Source organism: Eubalaena glacialis, chromosome 6, assembly GCF_028564815.1.
Source record: "Eubalaena glacialis isolate mEubGla1 chromosome 6, mEubGla1.1.hap2.+ XY, whole genome shotgun sequence".
NCBI lineage: Eukaryota > Metazoa > Chordata > Mammalia > Artiodactyla > Balaenidae > Eubalaena > Eubalaena glacialis.
The window spans coordinates 84,547,918-84,571,529 of NC_083721.1; the positions used below are offsets into that span (position 1 = coordinate 84,547,918).

A 23,612-nucleotide genomic window follows, 5' to 3' on the forward strand; every position below is an offset into this window, starting at 1 on the left:
GTCGTGAGCAAGCAGTAGTAAAACGTGAAGGGCCACTCATATGATTTGGGGCTGGCTGGTCGCGAGGACATAGAGGCTACGATGACCTTCACAGTGCTTTCCGGTGCATAAACGGCCAAGCACCGCCGTGACCGCCCTGCCTACAAACACTGACTGTGCTGCCCGCCCACAGAGGGCTACTGTCAACTCTCCCGGCCACCCACTGGAACACAGGGCCTCAGAGAAGATTCCAGACAGGATCGCAGAAACTCTGGGAAGAATGGTGCAGAGCCTGGAGCGCGGTGGAAGGGAGGAGCGACCTGCACCTCCTCCAGGGCTTCTACGGTGCTTCTGGGAAATATAGTTCTTTCCCGCGAATCGAGCCTTGGGCTCCTGGAAGGGGGACTACAATTCCCTTCAGTCTTGGGAATTCTTTGTGCAGCACGCCTGCGCAGTCTGGCGGCCAATGCCGCTATAAAGGCTTGTTTTGCTCCGGGGCTGATGCTCGGGAGCGTGGTCGAGTGGCCGACGCGGTCGTCCTGGAGCTGGGACACTGGTAGGTAGCGGCGATCGCCGTACCCCTTCCTTCTCCCTCGGGTTGTTGCGGGGACTATCTCCCGTGTGTTTCGTCCGGAGGTGGGGGACTGCGATCGAGGATGCGAGCAGGTCAGGGGAAGCCGGAGACCTGAGAAACGGGGCCAGGCTTCCCTCTAGTCTCCCGCCGCCGCCTCCTCCTCGGGACTTGACCCCCTGAGTGCTGGTGGTGAGGTGGTGAGGTCCTGGCGTCGGAAGGCAGGTAGGGTGGGATGAGTGGTTGGGGTTGCCGGCCACATTCCCGGCTAACGCCACCAGGGGGTGCTGCGCCCGCGGCCCGTGGGTGTGGGTAGCTATCGCCTCGGCGGGCCCGAACTGGCCGCGGGAACGCCCTAGGGCCCCGGCATCCCAGGCGAAGCTGGCCTGAGAGAAGCCCCCATCCTCAAGGTTGTAGGGAGGCGGCTTGGGGCACCCCCGCTCAATCCCCACAGAGGAGACTGAGCTGCCAGCGACCTCAGAAGCCAACCTCTCGTTTTGGCGAATGGGTAGATGGAGGTTCGTGACAGAAGCACGCACAGCAAACACTTGGCAGAGTCCGGAATGGAATCTAGATCTCTTGACTGTCATTAGTGCCCTTTCCCCTTCCGCCACACAGAGCTGCATGGTGCTTTGTATTTATCACATAGGGGTCGTTTGGTTTCTGCACGGACGTGGGGAGGCAGGAGGCAGATGGGCACAGGAAAGACTGGCAAAGTTTCAGAAGGTTTTGAAGGAGAAGATGAATAGGTCATTCTGGGGTCTCCAGCGTGAGTAAGTGAAAGGTGCAGAAGGCTGGGGCACAAGTGGATGTCAGGGGGGTGGTAAATACATATCCTTGTAGCCTCAGGTCTTTTTGTGTAGCTGCAGGGCTTAGAACCAGATTCCTGAGGTGTTGGAAACCTAAGGAATGTTGTAATGAAGGCAATTTGGAAACACCAGTCTGGCTACTTACAGTCCTTGTAATCCTGTGCAGCCCCCTCCCCCCATGCAGTTTCGACTGCATCATCGTGCAGGAGAACGTCTACACTTTTATCACTGGAAAGAGAGTTTTGGGTAAAAAAAAAAAAAAAGGCAGCTGACCAAGTGGCCTCTGCGCTGAGCACCTCTTTGGGTTCTCCCACTTTGAATATTCTGCTAGTGCCGTCGTTCAGCTCTGATTCAAAAATAAATAAAAATACCTTCCCTTTTCCCTCTCTTAATAGTTGGAGCAAGTTAGCATTTTTAAAAAGACTTTTAAACAACTTTAAGGGAGAACAGAAAGAAGAAAAGAGAGAAATACAAAAAGTATCCCTAAAAAGTCTAGCTAGTGATCTTTCCTTAACTGTTTTCTTCAGATTTGGGCCTTGTTCCCCAGACCCATTGGACTTCCTAGCTCTTGGCTGGCCTCCATGTGGGCTGCCCTGTCTTATATCCCTGATCCACAGAAGCTGGAATCCTCCTTCTGTTCAAGGCCAGGAGATAGTAGCTTTGTCCCTGCACAAGGCTTGCCTACTTTCAGAGCTGTGCCTCTTTCCCCAGGAAATTAAAGAAGCAGGAGTGTTAGAGGGAATGGGAAGTTGCTCCCCACACCCTTCCAACATAGAATAACTTGGAATAAAGTGATTGAAAGAAACTGAGGTTACATGAATTCTTAGACAATTGAGATGATCTTTGTGTTCTTCCTGACATGGCATTTGGTATTGTGAGTGAGTTACAATACTTTGGCCTCTTCCCTTTCAAACTGCCTCCCCTCCACTTGCCTTTTTTCAAAGTAGGACTAATCTTTCCTGCTTTCCAGATAATCAGCTAGGCTGGGGAACCTTTGGAGGGGGAGGTTGGACTTCAATGATCCCTGTAAGAAGGATTATTCTGATCTGCAGCTGCATCCCGACACTGGGGACACTGGCAGATGCCAGGTCTGTTTATAGTTTAGGCTTGCTGAGATCTCAGTGACGTGATTGCTGTGTTCTTGGTTGTAAGCCGGTGCTCTTTATGGTGCAGTTTGTCATTGGACAAGGTGACTTTTTTCTTTGAAGATAAGTAACTTAGCAGTATCAACTCAGGGTACTGGAGCCAGACCCCTGAAAGGCAAGAAGTAAAGCTTTCTTTGTGCTGGAAACACGTCTCTGTGGAGGAGACTTAGTCCTTTTTATTTAGAGGATTTGTAAGTGTTCTCCTTTTTTTCTGATACCTTAAAAAATGAATTGTAGCTATCAGAATTATGTCCATACTGTTGTACTTTTAAGTCTCAGTGATAGCTAGGAATTTATGGAATTCAAAAGGCAACATAGCTACACTTCTTTAATTTCTAGTGAGGCTGGTGTGAAAATTGTTTTCCCAACTTGTATCTGGGAAGCTTTGAACCATCTTAGAGTGGGGGAAATGTTTTAGAGACGTATGCATGTGTTTTGTTTTTTCAGAAGTAACCAGAGTTGATACCAGATATTGATTAGAGATAACCAGGCTAGCAGGGGTTTAGAACAGAGTTTCAGGTAGATACGAGGTAAGACTTAGTAGGACAGGGTAGGGAATTTGTTTTTGTTATTGTTTTTTAATAACAGCTTTGTTGAGATATTTTTGTATCATGGAATTCACCCCTTAAAGTATACAACTTGGTGTTTGGTTAGTATATTAACAGAATTGTGCAATCATCACTACTATCTAATTTTAGAACACTTTCAGTAACCCAAGGAGAATTTGTTTTTAAAGGTAAGGTGTAGTATTATTTTGTGTTTTAGCTATGTAACTTCACAGAGCTTTAAAAGCATCAGTTAACCCATTACCTAATTATAAAAATACAGAGATGGGATATATCATTGGTAGAATAAGTGTTTTATAAGTTTTCATTTAGTAAAATTTATCCATTTTAAAATTGTGGAATTTGTAATGCTTGGAACAAACTTAAATTGTTTCCAGAAAGCCTTTTTTTTTTTTTTTTTAAGACCTATCTAAATGCTCTGTACATAGTGATTGAACATAGTTGAAGGTGAAGAAGGCGAGTGTCTCTATCACTGTGTTTATTTTTTTTAATCTTTTTTTTTCCCCCCCTTAGAGGTGGGAGGAGAGAATTCTTCTTGATTCTATCACACTGAATTTTTTTCTTGAAAAAATAAAATGGTAATTGAAAGATTTTTGAAAATTTATTTTTATAGATATAATGACAGAAAACTTTAATGCTTTTGTCCTTTCCCCCCCTATTTTAAAGCACTTTCGCTTATGATGAAGCACAATTTAGGAAATATCTGTCCTTGATGAATTTTTAATTTCAGAAATTCTCAAGTGGAACCAAGAGTCTGTGAGCCCTGGCACCTCCACTCAGAGAAGATGAAGGACATTGACATAAGAAAGGAGTATATCATCCCCAGCCCTGGTTATAGAAACGTGCGGGAGAGAACCAGCAATTCAGGGCAGCACCGAGACCGTGAGGACTCCAAGTACAAGACTCAACCGGTCAGTACTGCCTTGCTTGAGTCCCTCTTCTTACCTGCTTGCGGTGCTAGACCGCACCTTCTCTCTTCACAAGATGCCTAATTTAAAATAAGTTTCTTTTTCTTTATTGGCTTCAGGTCACTGTTAAGAATTTATGGTTATTTATGAAAGAGGAGAGGTTGGCTCTCAGCTTCTCACCTATTTTTCCCCTTGGGTTCTCCTCTAAAAAGGCTTTGCTTGAGAGAAGACAGTTTATGCCGGCTGGGGTAGGGGAAGGCCTGGGCAGGGAGCAGAGGGAATGTGAACCATTAAACTTCATTCATGTACTTAAAATTGTTTTCTCCCTCTGCCTCTGTTGTCTGCCTTTAAAAGGTGACTCCTTTGGAGATTTTCATTCAGATTTCAGCGTGTACTTGGAACAATTCTAGATCGTTGGAGGATAATCAGTAAAATTTTCAAGTAAACCCATGAGTGTAAAGGAGCCTTTAGTTAATAACCTAATTTCCTCCAAGGGAAATAATGAATATCCATTTTAAACTGGAAGAAATATCTTTATTCTGGGGAAAAAATTATACCTTTTCTTGAATTGCAGAAGTAACTAATAAGGAAGAACGGGGGTTGCTGGGTAGGAAGTTGAGGTTTGTGTTCATCTATTTGTTCTGTGAAAATTGGAGAAAGATATGGCTCTGCAGCTGACACTGGAGTTTCTTTAGCCTGACGTTACCTGTCCCTCTTTGCTACCTGAAAGCTGTTGCCTTATTAATCAACATTTTCTAACTGATGGGTGTTTTCTGTTTCTACTGTATATTATACAGTGCTTTCCCATTCGAGCTTAACTTTGGGGAAACATAGATTCAATGTAATCAGTATCAAATCCTTAAGGTGCCAGTTTTGTACCTTTTCTTTGTCCCTTTGTCCAAACCTTACGTTAATTAAACACGTATCGGGGATCTTTTGAATGCTAGACACTGTTAGTATAGCACTTAAACTGGAAAAAATCACAAAGGTAACACTGGAGCAGGGCTTTGAAGACTGATGAGGTGGGGATGCTTTCAAGCTGCTTAAGTCATCTGTGCCTTAGTGGTTTATGAATAAAATGGTATCAACGGTAGAACCTAACTCGTGAGCTCCCTTGAGAATTAAATGAGCTAATACATATAAAATGCTTAGAATGGTGCCTGCCACATAGCCTGTGCTCAAAAAGTGTTAGGTCTTAGAGCTAGTTGTCTAGAGCATAGGATGTATGTGAGAAAGCTCTGCACGCCATGCTAAGGAATCATTTACTATGGGTGTTGGGGAACTATTGGAAGCTATTGAGAGGATTTTTTTCTTCTAACTTTTTTATTTTGAGATAATTGTAAATCCACATGCAGTTGTAAAAAATAATACAGAGAGATCCCATACATACTTTATCTAGCTTCCCCCAGTGGTAACTTCTTGCATGCTATAGTATAATATCACAACAAGTTATTGATTGACATGGATACCATCCAGCCACCTTATTAAGACTTCACCAGTTTCACATGCACTCATTTGTAAGTGTGTGTAGTCTATGCAATTTTTCCACATGTGTAAATCTGTATGACCAGCACCCCAGTAGAGATACAAATCAGCTCCACCAAAAGAATCTCTCATGCTCTCCTTTTAGAGCCACAGCTACCTCCCTTGCCCTCTCCCCCAATCTTTTTTTAAATAAATTTATTTATTTATTTATTTTTGGCTGCGTTGGGTCTTTGTTGCTGCGTGCGGGCTTTCTCCAGTTGCAGTGAGCGGGGGCCACTCTTTGTTGCAGTGTGCAGGCTTCTCATTGCGGTGGCTTCTCTTGTTGCAGAGCACAGGCTCTAGGCACGTGGGCTCAGTAGTTGTGGCTCACAGGCTGCAGAGCGCAGACTCAGTAGTTGTGGTGCACAGGCTTAGTTGCTCCACGGCATGTGGGATCTTCCCGGACCAGGCCTCGAACCCATGTTCCCTGCATTGGCAGGTGGATTCTTAACCACTGCGCCACCAGGGAAGTCCCGGTCTCTCCCCCAATCTTTGGCAACCACTTATCTGTTCTCCATCTCTGTAATTTTGCCATTTTAAGAATGCTGTACAAATGGAATCATGTAGTACGTAACCTTTTGCCATTGGATTTTTTCACTCAGCCTAATTCCCTTGAGATCCATCTAATTTGTTGTGAGTATCAGTAGTTCTTTCCTTTTAATTGTAATTTTCCATGTTATAGATAGACCACAGTTTGTTTAACCATTCATTTGTTGAAGGACATTTGGGTTATTTCTAGTTTGTAGCTATTACAAAAAAAACCTGCCCTGAACCATTTGTGTATAGGATTTTGTGTGAATAAAATTTCCATTTCTCTGGGTAAATTCCCAGGAATGTAATTGCTGGGTCATATGGTAAGTGCATGTTTAGTTTTATCAGAAACTTCAGTACTCTTTTCCAGAGTGGCTGTATAATTTTACATTCCCACCCGCAATGTATGAGTGATCCAGTTTCTCTGCATCCTTGCCAATATTTGGTGCTATTAATTTTATTTTAGCCATTCTGATAGGTATGTCTGATATCTCATTGTAGTTTTAATTTGCATTACCTAATGGCTAATGCAGTTGCACTGAGATTTTTAAGACTTGATTTTTATCTTAGGAAGATTAGTTTTGAGGCAGTGTAGGAAAAACCTGTATGAGAGAAAGAGAGAGACAAAATACAGGGAGCAATCTGGAGGCTTCTGTGCCAGCCCATGTGAAAGAGGCCAAGGGTCTGTGTCCAAGCATAATAGTGAGGATGGAGGAGAGGGGAGAGATTTGGGGGCATCTCTGGAAGGGGAGGGGAACATTGGGGTGCCTGGGATTCGTGGTAAGGATTTAAAACTATTGATGGACACATGGGAAGAGAAGGAAGGAGAGGAGGTAAGAATGAGTTTGCTTTTGAACATGTGGGATTTGAAGTGCATCCACATGAGATGATTAGTAGATAATTAGAGCATAGGCAAGGAGTAGAGCAGGGACAAGTTTTGGAGTCATTAGTGCATCCATGTAGATGAAGCCTTAGGAGTGAGCAAGCTTGCCCATGGGTAGCTTGTAGAGCAGGAAGAGATGGAACCTGGGAAGGTAGTGTGTGGCCCTGTGAAATTTCTGGCGACAGAGGCCCTGTCCCGTTGGTTAGAGCAGAACTGACATTAGGGTGTGCAGTGGGAGCAGCAAACTTTTCCTCTGTGGGTGGAGAAGAACTGGAAATGGAGTCACTGTTGTGCCTTTTGTCCCCTAAATTATTGTCAGGCACCAGACAGCAAGTTTCCTTTGTGTGACTGAGCCTCATCTTGAAGAAACAGGAGGCTGATACCAACCACTTTTATAAAATCTGAGCAGTCCACATGAATTTCATTTTCATTATCCTTTGATGTTTCCTAAACTTTTACATTTGAGTACTGTTTTCCTGTTTTTTACCATATCCTGTACCCTCTGAACTTTTTTTTTTTTTTTACTTAAACTGTTTCTTCTAGATTTTTTTTTTTTTTTGATGTGGGCCATTTTAAAGTCTTTATTGAATTTGTTATAATATTGCTTCTGTTTTATGTTTCGGTTTTTTGGCCGCGAGACATGTGGGATCTTAGCTCCCCAACCAGGGATCGAACCTGCACGTGCTGCATTGGAAGGCGAAGTCCTAACCACTGGACTGCCAGGAAAGTCCTTAATTCTTTTAATATACTGGCTTTTTTTTTTTTTTTTGCTCAGCCTTGACCTAAGCAATAGAATCGTAGGTTTATGCAACCTATTTTTTACACACGTTAAAAAGAATGTGTAAATATCAAGTGTTTTTAAAAGTTCACATACCACCTAGAATCTTCTTGCATATTACCTGTCAAAATCCAAAATCTTAGATATAAATATATCTTGAACTTGTCTCATATGTTAACAGTTTGCTAATAGAGGAAATCAGCAAGATGACAAATTTCTGGTTCAGCGATAGTTTACAAATGGGTAATTTAAGTATTTGGGAAGCAGAATGGCTGTATAAGCATACCATTTTTAAGAATGTAAGTAGATAATTGGGTAGAGATTACAGTTTCATGTCTCTTGATCATAACCATTGTTTCTATATTAGTTGTTAGAGATGAAATCTGGGATGGGACCTCCCAGACGCCAGGCATGTCTATTATCCATCAGAACTAAAAAAACAGTACCTCCCAAAGTAACAAAAGATAAGGATACATCATTTGTGGCTCTTAATTGGAAAACAAGGTTTTATTCACCACCATTAGCCTTCAATAGGTCCAGTTAACATGGACACATGAAACTGTCAAACAGAAGTCAGAAGCAAAGTATCAGGGATTAAATTCTCATTTTAAAGAGGCCGGTGATTTTTTTTTCTCTCAAGCTGTAAGCAAAGTTGCAGAGTACACAGTTTGCCTGTTTCTTAATATTGGGACCAAATCTTTCGGAATACTCTTTGGGAAAATTGCTCTAATCATTCACGTTTCAGATATTTGTATCACATCTGCTTAGAGCTAATTAAGTTAAAAATAATGCATTTTCACACTTCCCCTTTGTTCAGGACTGTTGAGTTAAAGCTTGTGGCCACACACAACTTGATGATTTGCAGACATCCTTTAATCCTGAAGTGCTAATAGGGGTGCCTTCTGTTGCTGTTAGTTCTTTGAGCCTAAGTATTAATCTTGGCTGGCGTTAGGCTGGCATTATTTCAACTAACAAAGATTTATGTCCAGACCGCTCCTTAACACTGTTCCTGTGTCTGAGGCATGACTCTCCAAGCACAGCTCCTTTTCTTATAACTGCATTCAGATATATATGCACATGTCGATCACATAACTCCACCAAGTCTGGTTGGTTTGTGTTTTTTTTTTTTTTTTTAATTGAGGTATAGCTGTTTTACAATGTTGTATTAGTTCCTACTGTACAGTGAAGTGGAGTTCCATGTGCTATACAGCAGGTTCTTATTAGTTACCTATTTTATACGTATTAGTGTATATATGTCAATCCCAATCTCCCAATTCATCCCCCCGCCCCCGGCTTGGTTTGTTTTAAGATGTGATGTTTATTCATTTTTTAAATTCAGCAAACATTTGAGCACTCTCCAAGATACACGCACAGCCCTGAATGAAGTGTTCTGGTGCACATGAAGATAAATTAATGCTGGGCCTGCCTGCCCTCCGTAGAAGCTTAAACTCATAGGCATGTACATAGATTACTGTAATTTAGATGCTATGGAGATTAACAAGAAGGAGAGAGTGCTTCAGTCTTTGAGGTCAGGGAAGACTTCAGCAGGAGGTAGCATTTGGTTGGAGACTTAGAGGAATAGGTAGAATTCAGAGAAATGAAGAACATGCCTGGTAGAAGAAAGAGCTGTGGGTAGGACCAACAAGGTGCTGTTGGCTTTGAGCATGAAGTGTGAAGTCATATATGTAGAGGGATAGGTCAGTGAGTTTCAGATGATGTGTTCTTGAATAATAGGCCAAGGAGTTTGGATTTTAGTTGCTTTAAATTAAAACTTAAGCAAAAGCAAGACAAAGCTATTTGACGCTTTTATAAGCTTTTTTATTGTGGTGGTTGTTTGTTTTCTCACTGTGCTCAGGCTAAAGCCAAAGGTGACTTGTTTTTCCCTAACATGTGTAATCTAGGAAAGGAGGAAACATGGAAAATAAGCAGGGCTTCCCTGGTGGCGCAGTGGTTAAGAATCCGTCTGCCAATGCAGGGGACATGGGTTTGAGCCCTGGTCAGGGAACATCCCACATGCCGCGGAGCAACTAAGCCCGTGCGCCACAACTACTGAAGCCTGCGTGCCTAGAGCCCATGTGCCGCAACAACAGAAGCCACTGCAATGAGAAGCCCGCACACGCAACAAAGAGTAGACCCCACTCGACGCAACTAGAGAAAGCCCACGCGCAGCAACGAAGAACCAATGCAGCCAAAAATAAATAAATTAAAAAAAAAAAAAAAGAAGAAGTGTACCACTGGTGGAATTTGCTTTCTACCAAGTTAGACTATTCTGCTTCTAGGCAAAGTAACAAAGCAAGTATTCGCAAAGTCCAGTGACCTTCACTTAGTGTCTCCTTTAGTTCCTTGTTCGGCTGACACTGTAGCCCTGGTTGGAGTGTTCATAATTAGTGAGTGGAAATATTTGGGTGAATTGAAGTTACATGCTAGAGACAAAGATGTGGGTGTAATCTCTTACCAAGAAATATCATTCTAAGATATATTACTATGAAAGAATTATGGTCTCATTGTAGAAAATGTGCAAATTGTAGATTATAGAAAAAATAAATCACCCTTAACCCCTCTACCTAGAGACAACTATTGTTACCATAAAATAGTTTTGTCTAGTACATTACACTTTTAGAGGATTTAACTCTGAAAGCTTTTCTTTAAAAAGAAAACTAAGACTAAGGGTATGTGAATTTTTCTGTGCTCTTGTGTTTTCAGTGTCAAAAGTATTACCTGTGAGTCTCCTTGCTGTTAGGAAGGAGAGCAGGGTGAGGGAGATTAGTATTTGCAGTCTCTGCATTAGTTTTCTCTTGAATGCTACTCAGTGACTCAGCACATTTTCTGGACAGTTAGTAATAGCATGCGTAAGAACACCTGCCTTTTTTTTTTTTTTTTTCTTTTCCCTGAAGGCATCTATAAAGCTTTATAAAGCTTAGTACGGTATGATACGGTGTCTGGCCTGGTGCCAGATGTTGGTCTCCAATAGCAGCCCAGAGCTCTCTGGTAGAGATGACAACAGTGCTGCCATTGGTGCAGAGCCCAGGTGGCTTTCCTGCGTGGTGACTGAGTCTACAGTGCCGTGGGTCTCCTAAGATTGGCCTGCTGCCTTGATCATGAGCTCTTTTATGCCATCTGCAGCAGGACGGCTGCTTCTTTCCTAGGAACTGCTGCTTAAGGGAAATAAATATAGCTTGTTGGCATGAGTTAAAGGAGCTTTCTGTCAAAAGGGAAGAAAAGTATTGGAACTAGCTTTTTGTTTTTTAAGCAGTTTTAAATACCCAAACCTTTATTTTGTTAAGATCTATAACTTGGAAGTTACAAATGGTTAATGAAAACTTTTTCAGTGAAACTTTGGTTTTGCTTTGAGGTAGCCTTTTGCTAATGCTTTTTTGAATGTCTCACCATTCTGTCCCTCCCTCTCTCTTAATCAAAAATAAAAAGATCAATGCCGGAAACAGGAAACAAAGCCTCCGGAAGTCTTTGCAATGGTTGAACCTGTCAGTAGAAGTAAGCTTATTAAGTCTATTCCTTCCCTCCTTACCCCCCTTTTAGGGAGTTAACCTATTTAGATAATTAATTAGATGTTACATATGTTTTAATTATTTAAGATTATTTTCTGAATTGGCTGTTCAAAGAATCAACTTAACTGTTATTAGATATCAGATGAAAACTTCTGTTTACTAGAGCAGATATGGTGTTGAGCAGTCAGTTTCCTTAAATGTTGTATTCTCACAGTGGAAAAACAGCCAGACTGCCCAAATCTTCACCTTTGCCTTTGCTTCCCACCATTGTCAGTGGTTCCAGCCTGCTCTGCAGTACAGGAGTCACATGTTGGACCCACTAATGTCTTATTCTAGGCATTTAACATGGGCTCACATGGTACTTACTGATCACTGAAGGGAGTTTCATTTACAAATTATATTTTGGCTTTTTTTTTTTTTTTTTAAGCTAAAGCCTGAAAATCTTGAAGGGATTTTGTCAAATGCAAACGACCAGCATCCTATTATCTACATCAGTGGTTCTCAGTTCAGGCTGCGTATTAAAATCACTTGAGGAGCGTTAAAAAAAAATACCAATGTTCCAGACCAATTAAACCAGTCTCTGGGGTCAGACTCAGGCATCCATGTTGTTTAAAAGCTGCCCTGGTGATCCTAATGTGTCAGCAGCACTGAGAACCTCTACCTTAGATCTCATGGAATAAAGTCTCTTCTGTCCCCTCAACCAATGGGGCTCCAAGTGTTTCCCATGTCTTTTTTTCCCTTCTGTGATTTATTTTCAATTTAGTCCTTTGAAACCTTATCATTATAATAACAAAGTTAATCTCACACCCCAATGTAATAGGAACTTTAGAAAAGTGCCTTGGAATTTAGCTTATGAAACAATTGAAAGCCCTCAAATTCCTCCGGATTCTGGGGCAATGCTAGATTATGAGCTGCGGAAAAATACCTGTTTCAACGTGATGGTGGTCCAAGTTATATCCATAGGTTTTACATATTTACACTTGTGAATTGTAATAGCTTATCCTCAGCATGAGAGTAATACAGCCTAGTTACAGATTAGTGAGCTGGAGTACAAGTTAATTCATAGCCGCTGAGCAATAGGGCTGAACTTAGCAGGTTCCCTGACTTTGAATAGTGAGCCCTTTCTATTATATTCTGCTTCCTTCCTGTGAAGATTACGTTCTAGAATTTCACTGTCCCTCTTGACTGAAGTGACCGCTCTTTGGAAATTCTTAAGGGAAGTGCTAGAGACGGTCAGAATCATGTTAATAACCCATTGGAATAAGGAAGTGCTGAGAATTGGGAGAGGAAATGTCCTTCGTAGTGTTAACTTGTCGGGGAGAGGGAGGATGGGGATGCCTGGAGTCAGCTGTTCCTGGGAGGGTATCAGCTTTTTCATTTCTTTCTTTTTTTTTTTTTAATATTTATTTATTTATTTGGCTGCATCAGGTCTTAGTTGCAGTGCATGGGCTTCTCTCTAGTTGTGGTGCGCTGGCTCCAGAGCGCACGGGCTTAGTTGCCTTGTGGCACGTGGGATCTCAGTTCCCTGACCAGGGATCGAACCCGTATCCACTGCACTGGAAGGTGGATTCTTAACCACTGGACCACCAGGGAAGTCCCCATTTCTGTTTTAATTTAAAAGAAAATTTAACTTTAATTTAATTGTTAACATTTTGAGTCTCTTGAAAACTGTATCTGACAGTGTAACAGTTCCTCTTAAAAGTTTGTCTTTCTAAATGTTTGTTGTAAAGGCAGCTGTGGGGCTGGGACACCTGCAGAAAAGCTTTTACTTGGGCCAGAAGGGTTTATGAGAAGAGGCTACCCAGTCTGTATTTGTGTTAAGACCTTGTGAATTAAGGAGAGGGGAGGAAGAATATGCTGTAGAGTCTGAGGCCTGTCCGTTCTGATTGTGCCGTAAGTGCGGCTTTCCTTGTGGGGCGGGCCAGATGGGAATATTGCAGCCTTTAATCCCCTTGGAAGCTGAGAGGTGCCTCTGGTTGATTCCTCAGCCTCCAGGCTTAGCAAGGCTACCCTGCTGTTGTCCTGCTGTCGGGAAAGGATTGTTCAGCCTGGGGAATGATTGCTGGCCCCTGGTATCTTGTCCCAGGGGCCTCCACGCAGGGGGAAGCCCGTGGTTGCCCTGTCAGCAGACATTCCGCTCTGGCAGCCTGTTAAAATGAGATGGGACAAACTAGATAAGCGGAAGCCATGCGGTGTGATAGTGAGAGCTAATTATCCCAGCCCTGGGGATGGTCTTAGCACACAGAGGATGGAGGGCTCTTGTGCAAGCCTCTCTGTTTGCTTATGGATCAAAGTTCCTTGTTTCCCTCACGGGATGGGCAGGTAAATGACTCTGTGTTTCCCTGACCTTTGTTTGAACCATGGCAGAATCTAAGTTTCATTGTCCCCTTTTAGTTCCCCAGTGTCCCTGCCCTGCTCCATCCCCATCACCTTGGTAGGAAAAAAAAATGCTCATGTCTCCTAGCCACAGTCCTCAGGAAGATACAAATGGCAACAGTATTTCCTTGTTTAATGTTTTCTCAACTCCTGGATCAAGCAGTATTTTTCCCTTTGGAACGAATCAACTGCTGCTGACACCTTCTGTGGCCGCAACATCTGGCCATGGAGAGACCTTCAGTCTGCAGTGCCCCTTAAGAGAAGTAAAGAGAAATGAGTGCCTTCATCCCATCTCAGGAGAAGCCTTAAAAAGTTATTTCTAAAATTGACTTAAAGCATTGTAACGTAAAAAACAAATAGGCCTCGTAAGACACATTCCCCTAGATCATCATACATTGAGTACTAGCCGTGTTAGCTGTTTAGCTATCTAGGGCTACCTTAGCACTACTGACGTTTGGGGGCCAGATAATTCTTTGTTGTGGGGGCCTGTTCTATGCATGGTAGGATGTTCAGCAGCATCCCTGGCCTCTACCCACTGAATGCACAGTTGTGACAACCAAAAATGTCTGCAAACATTGCCAAATGTCCCCTGGGCAAGCAAAATCACCCTCAATTAAAAACTACTGGACTACGCTATCTAATACTGTAGCCACCAGCCACATGTAGCTATTGGACATTTGAAACGTGGCATGTCCGAATTGAGATGTTCTGTATATATAAAACACAGACCAGGGCTTCCCTTGTGGCGCAGTGGTTAAGAATCCGCCTGCCAATGCAGGCGACACGGGTTCGAGCCCTGGTCTGGGAAGATCCCACATGTTGTGGAGCAACTAAGCCCGTGCGCCACAACTAATGAGCCTGCACTCTAGAGCCAGTGAGCCACAACTACTGAACCCGCGTATGACAACTACTGAAGCCCACGCGCCTAGAGCCCATGCTCCGCATCAAGAGAAGCTACCGCAATGAGAAGCCCGTGCACCGCAATGAAGCGTAGCCCCCTCTCGCCGCAACTAGAGAAAGCCCGTGCACAGCAACAAAGACCCAACACAGCCAAAAATAGATAAATAAAATAAATTAATTTTAAAAAAACCTTATAAAAAAACACACACCAGACTTCAAAGACATAGAACCAAAAAACGAATATAAAATATCTCATTAATAATTTTTATTGATTACATGTTTAAAAGGTAATATTTTGTATATATTTGGTTAAATAAAGTATATTATTATAATTAATTTCTCCTGTTTCTTTTTACTTTTTAAATGTGGCTACTAGAAACATTTAAATTACATTTGTGGCTTGTATTTTATTTCTGTTAAGCAGCACTGCACTGGAGTGTTGCTCTACTGTAGTTTAGCCATTAATCTTCTAGTAGGCATTTAGTTCCCAGTAAACCATTGGGTTTAAATGGTTTTTTTTGTTTGGAAAATTTTCCTTCCTATAATAATACTATGGAGACAAAGCATATGTAAAGTGTTACATATGACCAGTTTGCTCCCCTGAGTACCTGCCAGTGACATTAAAAATCAGGTCAAGGTTCAGATGATATGTGGTTGTCTTACATTTCCCTCCTTCTCGGGTTGGATTTTATCGCTATTTCTATTAAGGTATATATAGTTGTATCTTAAAATTTAATTTTAATTTCTTGATTGGTAACATTGAATTCAGAAACTGAGAGAAGCTTCTGAACCAATTTAGTAGATTATTCTGGATTTTGACCTTTTATAAATACTAGACTTGACCTTTTATAAATACAGACTTGCACCTCGAAATCACTTAAGTGATTTCGAGGTGCAAGTCTGTATTTTCGCTCCTGTGTCCCCAGCACCCAGAGCTGTGCCTGGCGTGTAGTCCCCTCAATAAATACTTGCTGAATGAATGGTTAAAACATATTTTTCAGTAAAAGCTGGCTGTTCAAAATATATTATTACATTAGTTACCTGGTCACTCCTTTAGCTGTATTCCCCTTCCCCTTAATGCTAATTTCATTATGCAAAAAGTTTTCCTTTTTATATTTTAAGCCATCCATCTTGCCTTTGATAAGTTTCAGGCTTTGGGGGGAAATGGAGACTATTTCCCTTCCCTAGGTGTGCTAAATATGCTGTTTAATTCTCTTCTATTTATTTCACCATTTTAATGTAACTTTTGGGGTTAATTCCAGATGGATTAATGTATGGTGTGAAACCTGGATCTCAGTTCATCTCCAATCTGTTTGTATTTGTCCCAATGATATTTGCTGAATCGTATTTCCCTACCATGTTATATTATTTACGCGTTCATATAGTAAGCCCATATAGCTTAAATATATTAAGTCATTTTTCTTGGTTCATTTCTATTTTTAATCCACTCAATCTTAGAACGTTGATAACTCACTTTACAGAATGTTAATATGGTAGGTTAAATTCGTTTTTACTTTAGATAGACATTTTTCCCCCTGGCTTGCTTGGCCAGGTAAGCTTTTTTGGGAAGCCTAGAAAGAAAGAGAAGTTAGGCGTCCAACCAAACAGTTACAAGTATAAGACATCTATGCAGTTACTGGCAGGGTAGTATAAAAATGCTTTTATTTTATTTTTAAATATCAGTCCATAATGTATTCATCTTTTAGCATCTACTCATCTTTAGTTGAAAAACAACCAGGAAGTGGATTTTTGCAATTAAGTAAAATAGTTTATTTACATTCTAGTGTTCTAATTATGTACTTGTGCCCTTGACTTTGGAAATTACCATTTGTTTATAATGAGGTTAGTTAGGAGAGTCATAGTTTATTTTAATCTGATACTCACCCTGGGGAAGAGAGGAGAGCTGGCTTTCTATAAAGACACATCTGCGGTCATCTTGTACAGTGATGAGTTATTTGCTTGTTTTTTCTTTGAATGGCACATAACATAGTGATTAAGAGCCTCAACTCTGGAGCCTGGATTCAATCTCTGCTTTTAAAGATCTCTTCAAATCTTTGCTGCTACTTCACAGTTTCCTCAGCTGTAAAACAGGGGAAATAAGAGTATCTACCTCATAGGGAAGTTATGAGAATTATAAAAGTTAGTATCTGTAAAACATTTAAAACAATGCCTGGCACATAGTAAATGCTATGTTGGTTTGTTATTAGTTCATTTGCCCAAATTTTCCCATCACCTTCAAGTAAGCAGTTTGCCTTTACAGATACATGCTAGTCATGAGATCGGGCTATAAACAAAGAAGATTGCCCTAACTTCCTCTGTTTCTTGCTAATGTCCCAGAGTAGGTGGGATAGAGGCAGGCTCAGGTCAACAAAATAGAACTGAAAGTACTAAAACTAAGAGCAGTTCTCTTTTGCAATAATACTGGAGTACATATCCTATAATAAGGTTAATTAAACAAACTGGATGGGTGTCTGGTTGCTTGGAGCTACACTCTTTAATCCTGTAATCCCACTGATGGAATTTATCCTAAATAATCCAGAAAGAGAAAAATAAACTGTAATTGTTTATTGTACAATTAATAATAAGCAAAAGAGCAGAGAAATTAAACAGAAGTGGATTGGTTAAGAAGATTTTTTAGTGGTATGTCATGCAGTTTTACATGATAATAATGCAGATTGTGGGGCAACATGGAGATATTCTGGTTGCCATTTGAATAATAGGTGCCAGGCTCTGTACCGTGCCAGGGGCAAGGGGTGCAAACAAGAGTTAGTCAGCCTAACTGAGTTAGTCCAGGAGTTCTTAGTAGAAGCATCCTATTGCAGTGGCACAGTGCAGGGAAGACATAGGAGGGGGGAAATAAATTCCCTAATCTTGAAAGAGTCAGGGAAAGCTAAAGGAAAGGGGAATAGTTGAGATAGGCTGTATGATTTATCAGATGGATAAATTGGTATATAGTTAATACATATTAAATGTTTGTTATATACCCAATACTTTGCTAAGCACTTTTCATTATCCCATTAATTCCTCTCAACACTTTGTGGTAGGTTCATGTACCATTGTAAAAATGAGGAAATTGAAGCTTAAAGTGGCTAGGTAACATGCGGAAAGTTGGTGGCAGAATCAGCCTGTGAGCCCATGTCTGTTTTCTGAAACCCATGTGCAAAACCATTATACTTCACAATGGCTTCCAGCTATGGGAAAATTCTGCCTAAGGAGTATGAATACTTTAAGACCCTAGAGAACATAGTTTTATTGGAGTAAGGGGATTTTCTCTTGATTTTCTTGATTGTGTTATTTTATCATTCAAGAGCTAAACACCTGTTGCTTACTGTTTTGAGAGTCCTGTCTCTGAAGGAGCTAGGTGCAAATATGGAGCAGGACTGTTTCAAAACAGAGCATCCTGCATGAATCTTCTTATCTCCGTCAGATATTTCACTGTCCTCATCTGGGCAGTGAGTAAGATATGACAACAAGATTGACAGTTTGGGAAGCAGTTTAGGAAAGAATAGCAAAAATATGATGAGACTTGGAAAGTGGGTTGCTTAGAATGGCAACTTTTGATTGGCTTAGATCAACAATGTAGACTTCTCCATACCTTTACTGTGGTCCTTCCTACTCCATGTTTTATTATTCTATGAAAATTTGAGAATTAGTTCAACCACTTTTTCAACCACTTTTATGGGAGTTTTTCTTTGTCAGAATAAAATTATACTGAGTGCCTTGTTCTAAAATCAAAAACATTGCAAGAGTCCTCAGTCTCTGATATGTTACAGGCATTTGATAATGCTTGTACAGTACTCATGATATGCCTTTGGGAATGAAACCTTGCCTGCCTGCTCTCATCTGAGTCTTTTTAGAGAGCCTTTGAATTTGGCATTCTCCATTATGGGAAGTAACTTACTACCAGGAGGTGGTGGAACATGACATCATGTATATAGTCAAAGGAACAAAACTCATGCAATAAGAGGATTTTGTTGGTTGTCATCCATTCACTTTTCTATTCATAGGTTTGATGAAAATTGTAACTAGGCATTTTAGAGATGAATAAAATGAAATTAGTGTACTACAAAGGTAGAAATTAGAATATTTTTTATTCCCAGCATCTGGGACAGTCTTGTACATAGGTGCTCAGTAAGTTATTTGTTGAAAGAATGAATGAAGTAAGATGTGAAGATTTTAGTTTTCTCTTAATGCTACTGTGCCATTCTTATGTGAGAATACTAATGGATGGCAATACCAAGTTTTCCTTCTCTGATGCCGTAATGTCAAAAGATGTTTATAAAACTCTCCTCAATCTTGAACTTGGTTCTCCTGGAAAGGCAAAAGAACTAGAATGGCTAAACCAGTTTTGTAAAGGACGAATAAAGTTGGAGATATCACACTATGCTATTTTAAGACTTACTAAATAGCTACAGTAATCAAGTTAATGGTATCAGTGAAGGGATAGACAAATAGGTCAATGGAATAGAGTCCTGAAATCGACCCATACAAGTATGGCCAACTCATTTTTACATAGGTGCAAAAGCAACTTAATGGAGAGATGAATCTTCAACAAATGGTGTTGGAACATTGGACAGCTATAGTCAAAAAAATGAGCCTTTGCCTAAATTTTATACCTTATATAAAAATTAATCAAAAAACTAATCAGGATGGATCACAGATCAAAATTTAAAACTGTAAAACTTTTAGAAAAAAACATAGAAAATATTCATGACCTGGGGTTAGAGCTAAGAGTTCTTAGACATGACACTAAATGCCCAATCCTTAAAAGAAAAAAATCAACAAATTAAACTTGATCAAAATATAAAACTTTTGCTCCGTGAATGACCCTATTAAGAGAGAAAATACTTTCAAATCATCTGACAAAGGACTTGAATCCATAATAGATAAAGAACTCTCTAAATGCAACACTAAGAATAACAATCCATTTAGAAAATGGGCAAAAGACTTAAACAGACACTTCACCCAAAAGGATATGTGAGTGGCAAATAAGAATAGGAAAAGATGTTAAACATCATTAACCATTAGGGTAGTGCAAATTAAAGTCATGATTAAACACTAAACCACACCTGTTCAGGTGGCTGATATAAAAAATAACGACAATACCAGGCAGTGACGAGTATGTGGAGAAACTGGATCTCTCATAGATTGCTGGTGGGAATCTGAAATGAGACTGTGACAAAGTAATCTCAGTGACAACTAATGTTTGAATCATAAGTAATGTCAAGTCACTTTATATAGTTCTCATGCTATCAAAACTTGAAATAAGAAGTGGGGTCCCCATTCCCTTACAGATCTGTAGTTTATACAGAAAATACTGAGCTTAAATTACAGTTCCAGCAGTGTGTTTCAGAACCTCAGTGAAGTACAAAGGAAATTTCCATATTTCAAGATCCATTCATTTTATTTTATTTAATTTTTAAATTTTTAAAAATTGAGGTGTAGTTGATTTACAATGTTATATTAGTTTTTTCTTTTTTTAAAAATCTATTTATTTATTTATTTGGTTTTACCAGCTCTTAGTTGTGACAGGCGGGCTCCTCAGTTGTGGCTCACAGGCTCCTTAGTTGCAGCTCTCCAGCTCCTTAGCTGGGGCACGCGGGCTCCTTATTTGTGGCATGCAAACTCTTAGTTGCGGCATGCATGTGGGATCTAGTTCCCTGACCAGGGATCAAACCCAGGCCTCCTGCATTGGAAGCGCAGAGTCTTATCCACTGCACCACCAGGGAAGTCCCTACAATGTTATAGTAGTTTCAGGCATACAACATAGGGATTCAAAATTTTTATAGATTACACTCCATTTGTAGTTATTATAAAATATTGACTATATTCCCTGTGCTGTGCAATCTATCCTTGTAGCTTATTTATTTTTTACATAGTAGTTTGTACCTCTTAATCCCCTACCTGTATCTTGCCTTTCCCCCTTCCCCTCTCCCCACTGATAACCACTAGTTTGTTCTCTGTGAGTCTCTTTCTTTTTGTTATATTCACTAGTTTGTTTTACTTTTTAGATTCTACATGTAAATGATAACATACTATTTGTCTTTCTCTGACAAATTTCACTAAGCATAATACCCTCCAGGTCCATCCATGTTGTTATAAATGGCAAAATTTCATTCTTTTTTATGGCTGACTAGTTTTCCATTGTATGTATATGTATGTGTGTGTGTATATATATATATGTATATACACACCATGTCTTTATCCATTCATCTGTTGATGAACACTTAAGTTGCTTTCAGATCTTGGCAATTGTAAATGATGGTGCTATGAACATTGGGGTACATGTATCTTTTTGAATTAGTGTTTTTGTTTTCTTCAAATATATACCCAGAAGTGGGATTGTTGGATCATATGGTAATTCTATTTTTAGTTTTTTGAGGAACCTTCTTACTGTTTTCCATAGTGGCTGCACCAATTTACGTTATCACCAACAGTGTACAGGGTTCCCTTTTCTCCATATCCTTGCCAACTAATGTTATTTGTGGTCTTTTTGATGATAGCTATTCTTACAGGTGTGAGGTGATAACTGATTGTGGTTTTCATTTACACTTCTCTGATGATTAGCAATGTTGAGCATCTTTTCACATGCCTATTGTCCATCTGTATGTCTTCTTTGGAAAAATGTCTATTCAGGTCTTCTGCCTATTTTTTAATTGGGTTGTTTGTTTTTTTGATACTGAGTTGTATGAGCGGTTTATATATTTTGGATATTAACCTCCTATTGGTCATATCATTTGCAAATATTTTCTCCCATTCAGTAGATTGTCTTTTCAGTTTGTTGATGGTTTCCTTTGCTGTGAGAAAGCTTTTAGGTTTAATTAGGTCCCATTTGTTTATTTGTGCTTTTGTTTCCTTTGCCTTAGGAGACAGATCCAAGAAAATATTGCTACGATTTATGTCAAAGAGTGTTCTGCCTATGTTTTCTTTTAGGAGTTTTATGGTTTCTGGTCTTACATTTAGATCTTTAATCCATTTTTTAGTTTATTTTTGTATATGGTGTGAGAAAATGTTCTAATTTTATTCTTTTATGTGTAGCTGCCTTGTTTTCCCAACACCATTTATTGAAGAGACTGTCTTTTCTCCATTGTATATTCTTGCCTCCTTTGTGGTAGATTAATTGAAAAGATCCATTCATTTTAGAAATAGGTAGTAATGAGGGATTTCCTTGGTGGCATAGTGGTTAAGAATCTGCCTGCCAATGCAAGGGACACGGGTTCCATCCCTGGTCCGGGAAGATCCCACATGCCGCGGAGCAACTAAGCCCGTGTGCCACAACTACTGAGGCTGCACTCTAGAGCCCGTGAGCCACAACTACTGAACCCGCATACCACAACTACTGAAGCCCGTGCGCCTAGAGCCCGTGCTCCACAACAAGAGAAGCCACCGCAATGAGAAGCCCGCGCACCGCAACGAAGAATATCCCCGAGCACCGCAACGAAGAGTAGCCCCCTCTCGCCGCAACTAGAGGAAGCCCACGCACAGCAACCAAGACCCAACGCAGCCATAAATAAATAAATAAATTTATTGAAAAAAAAAGAGATAGTGACGATTGTTGCGTAACATTGTGAATATAAGTAATGCCCCTGAATGGTACACTTAAAAATGGTAAAAATGGCAATTTTTATATTGTATGTATTTTGCCACACACAAAAAAAGTCCATTTAATTTTGCCATTCAGTGACTTCCACCTAACTTTGAATTGGAAGTGACAAATCTGCAATGTAATGATATGATAAAGGCAAATGTCAAGAGGAAAATCTAATAGAATCCTATGATGTCTACCAAGAGATAAGTACGCTCAACTAAAATCATATACTCATGGATTGATTCAGTATTTGGCTGTACCTATCTGTGTGAAAAGAGGTTTTCAAAGATGAAATTATAAAATCTTGTTACAAATCAGCATTAACAGATGAAAATTTACAATCAATTTTGATGAAAAGGGAAAACTATTTTTTAAAATTTTATTTGAAGTGTAGTTGATTTACAATGTTATGTTAATTTCTGCTGTACAGCAAAGTGACTCAGTTTTACATATATATTCTTTTTCGTATTCTTTTCATTATGGTTTATCACAGGATATTGAATGTAGTTCCCTGTGCTATACAATAGGACCTTGTTGTTTATCCATCCTGTATATAATAGTTTGCATCTGCTAACCCCAAACTCCCAATCCATTCCTCCCTTCTCCCCCCTTGGCAACCACAAGTCTGTTCTCTATGTCTGTGAGACTGTTTCTGTTTCGTAAATAAGTTAATTTGTCATATTTTAGATTCTACATATAAGTGATATCATATGGGATTTGTCTTTTTCTTTCTGACTTACTTCACTTAGTATGATAATCTCCAGGTCCATCCATGTTGCTGCAAATGGCATTATTTCATTCTTTTTAATGACTGAATAATATTGCATTGTGTATATATACCACATCTTCTTTATCCATTCATCTGTCAATTGACATTTAGGTTGCTTTCATGTCTTGGCTATTGTAAATAGTGCTGCTATGAACACTGGGATGCACGTATCTGTTTGAATTATAGTTTTGTGTGGGTGTATGCCCAGGAGTGGGATTGCTGGATCATATGGCAACTCTATTTTTAGTGTTTTGAGGAACCCCTCCATACTGTTTTCCATTGTGGCTGCACCAATTTACATTCCCACCAATAGTATAAGAGGGTTCCCTTTTCTCCACACTCTCTCCAGCATTTATTATTTGTAGACTTTTTAATTATGGCCATTTTTACAGGTGTGAGATGATAACTCATTGTACAATAGTTTTGATTTGCATTTCTCTAATAATTAGTGATGATGAGCATCTTTTCACGTGCCTATTGGCCACCTGTATGTCTTCTTTGGAGAATTGTCTATTTAGATCTTCTGCCCATTTTTCAGTTGGGTTGTTTGTTTTTTTGTTGTTGAATTGTATGAGCTGTTTGTATATTTTGGAAATTAAGCCCTTGTCAGTCGCATCATTTGCAAATATTTTCTCCCAGTCCATAGGTTGTCTTTTCATTTTGTTTATGGTTTCCTTTGTTGTGCAAAAGCTTATAAGTTTGATTAGGTCCCATTTGTTTATTTTTGCTATCATTTCTATTGCCTTGGGTGACTGACTTAAGAAAACATTTGTATGATT

General features: G+C 40.0%; 1 protein-coding gene across 4 annotated transcripts in view; it reads left to right on the forward strand.

Moving 5' to 3' along the window:
- The first annotated feature begins 449 nt into the window (after positions 1-449).
- ABCC5 (ATP binding cassette subfamily C member 5) overlaps positions 450-23,612 on the forward strand; it is an 86,998-nt gene continuing 63,835 nt past the window's right edge. For 3 of the 4 annotated variants that reach the window (XM_061194428.1, XM_061194430.1, XM_061194431.1), the window contains exons 1-2: positions 450-535; positions 3,801-3,981. In XM_061194428.1, coding sequence (XP_061050411.1) covers positions 3,856-3,981 — 126 coding nt within the window. In that variant the 5' untranslated portion in view covers positions 450-535; positions 3,801-3,855. Of the gene's footprint in view, positions 536-2,611; positions 2,696-3,800; positions 3,982-23,612 lie in introns of those variants that run through there. The other variant, XM_061194429.1, reaches the window with a different exon arrangement.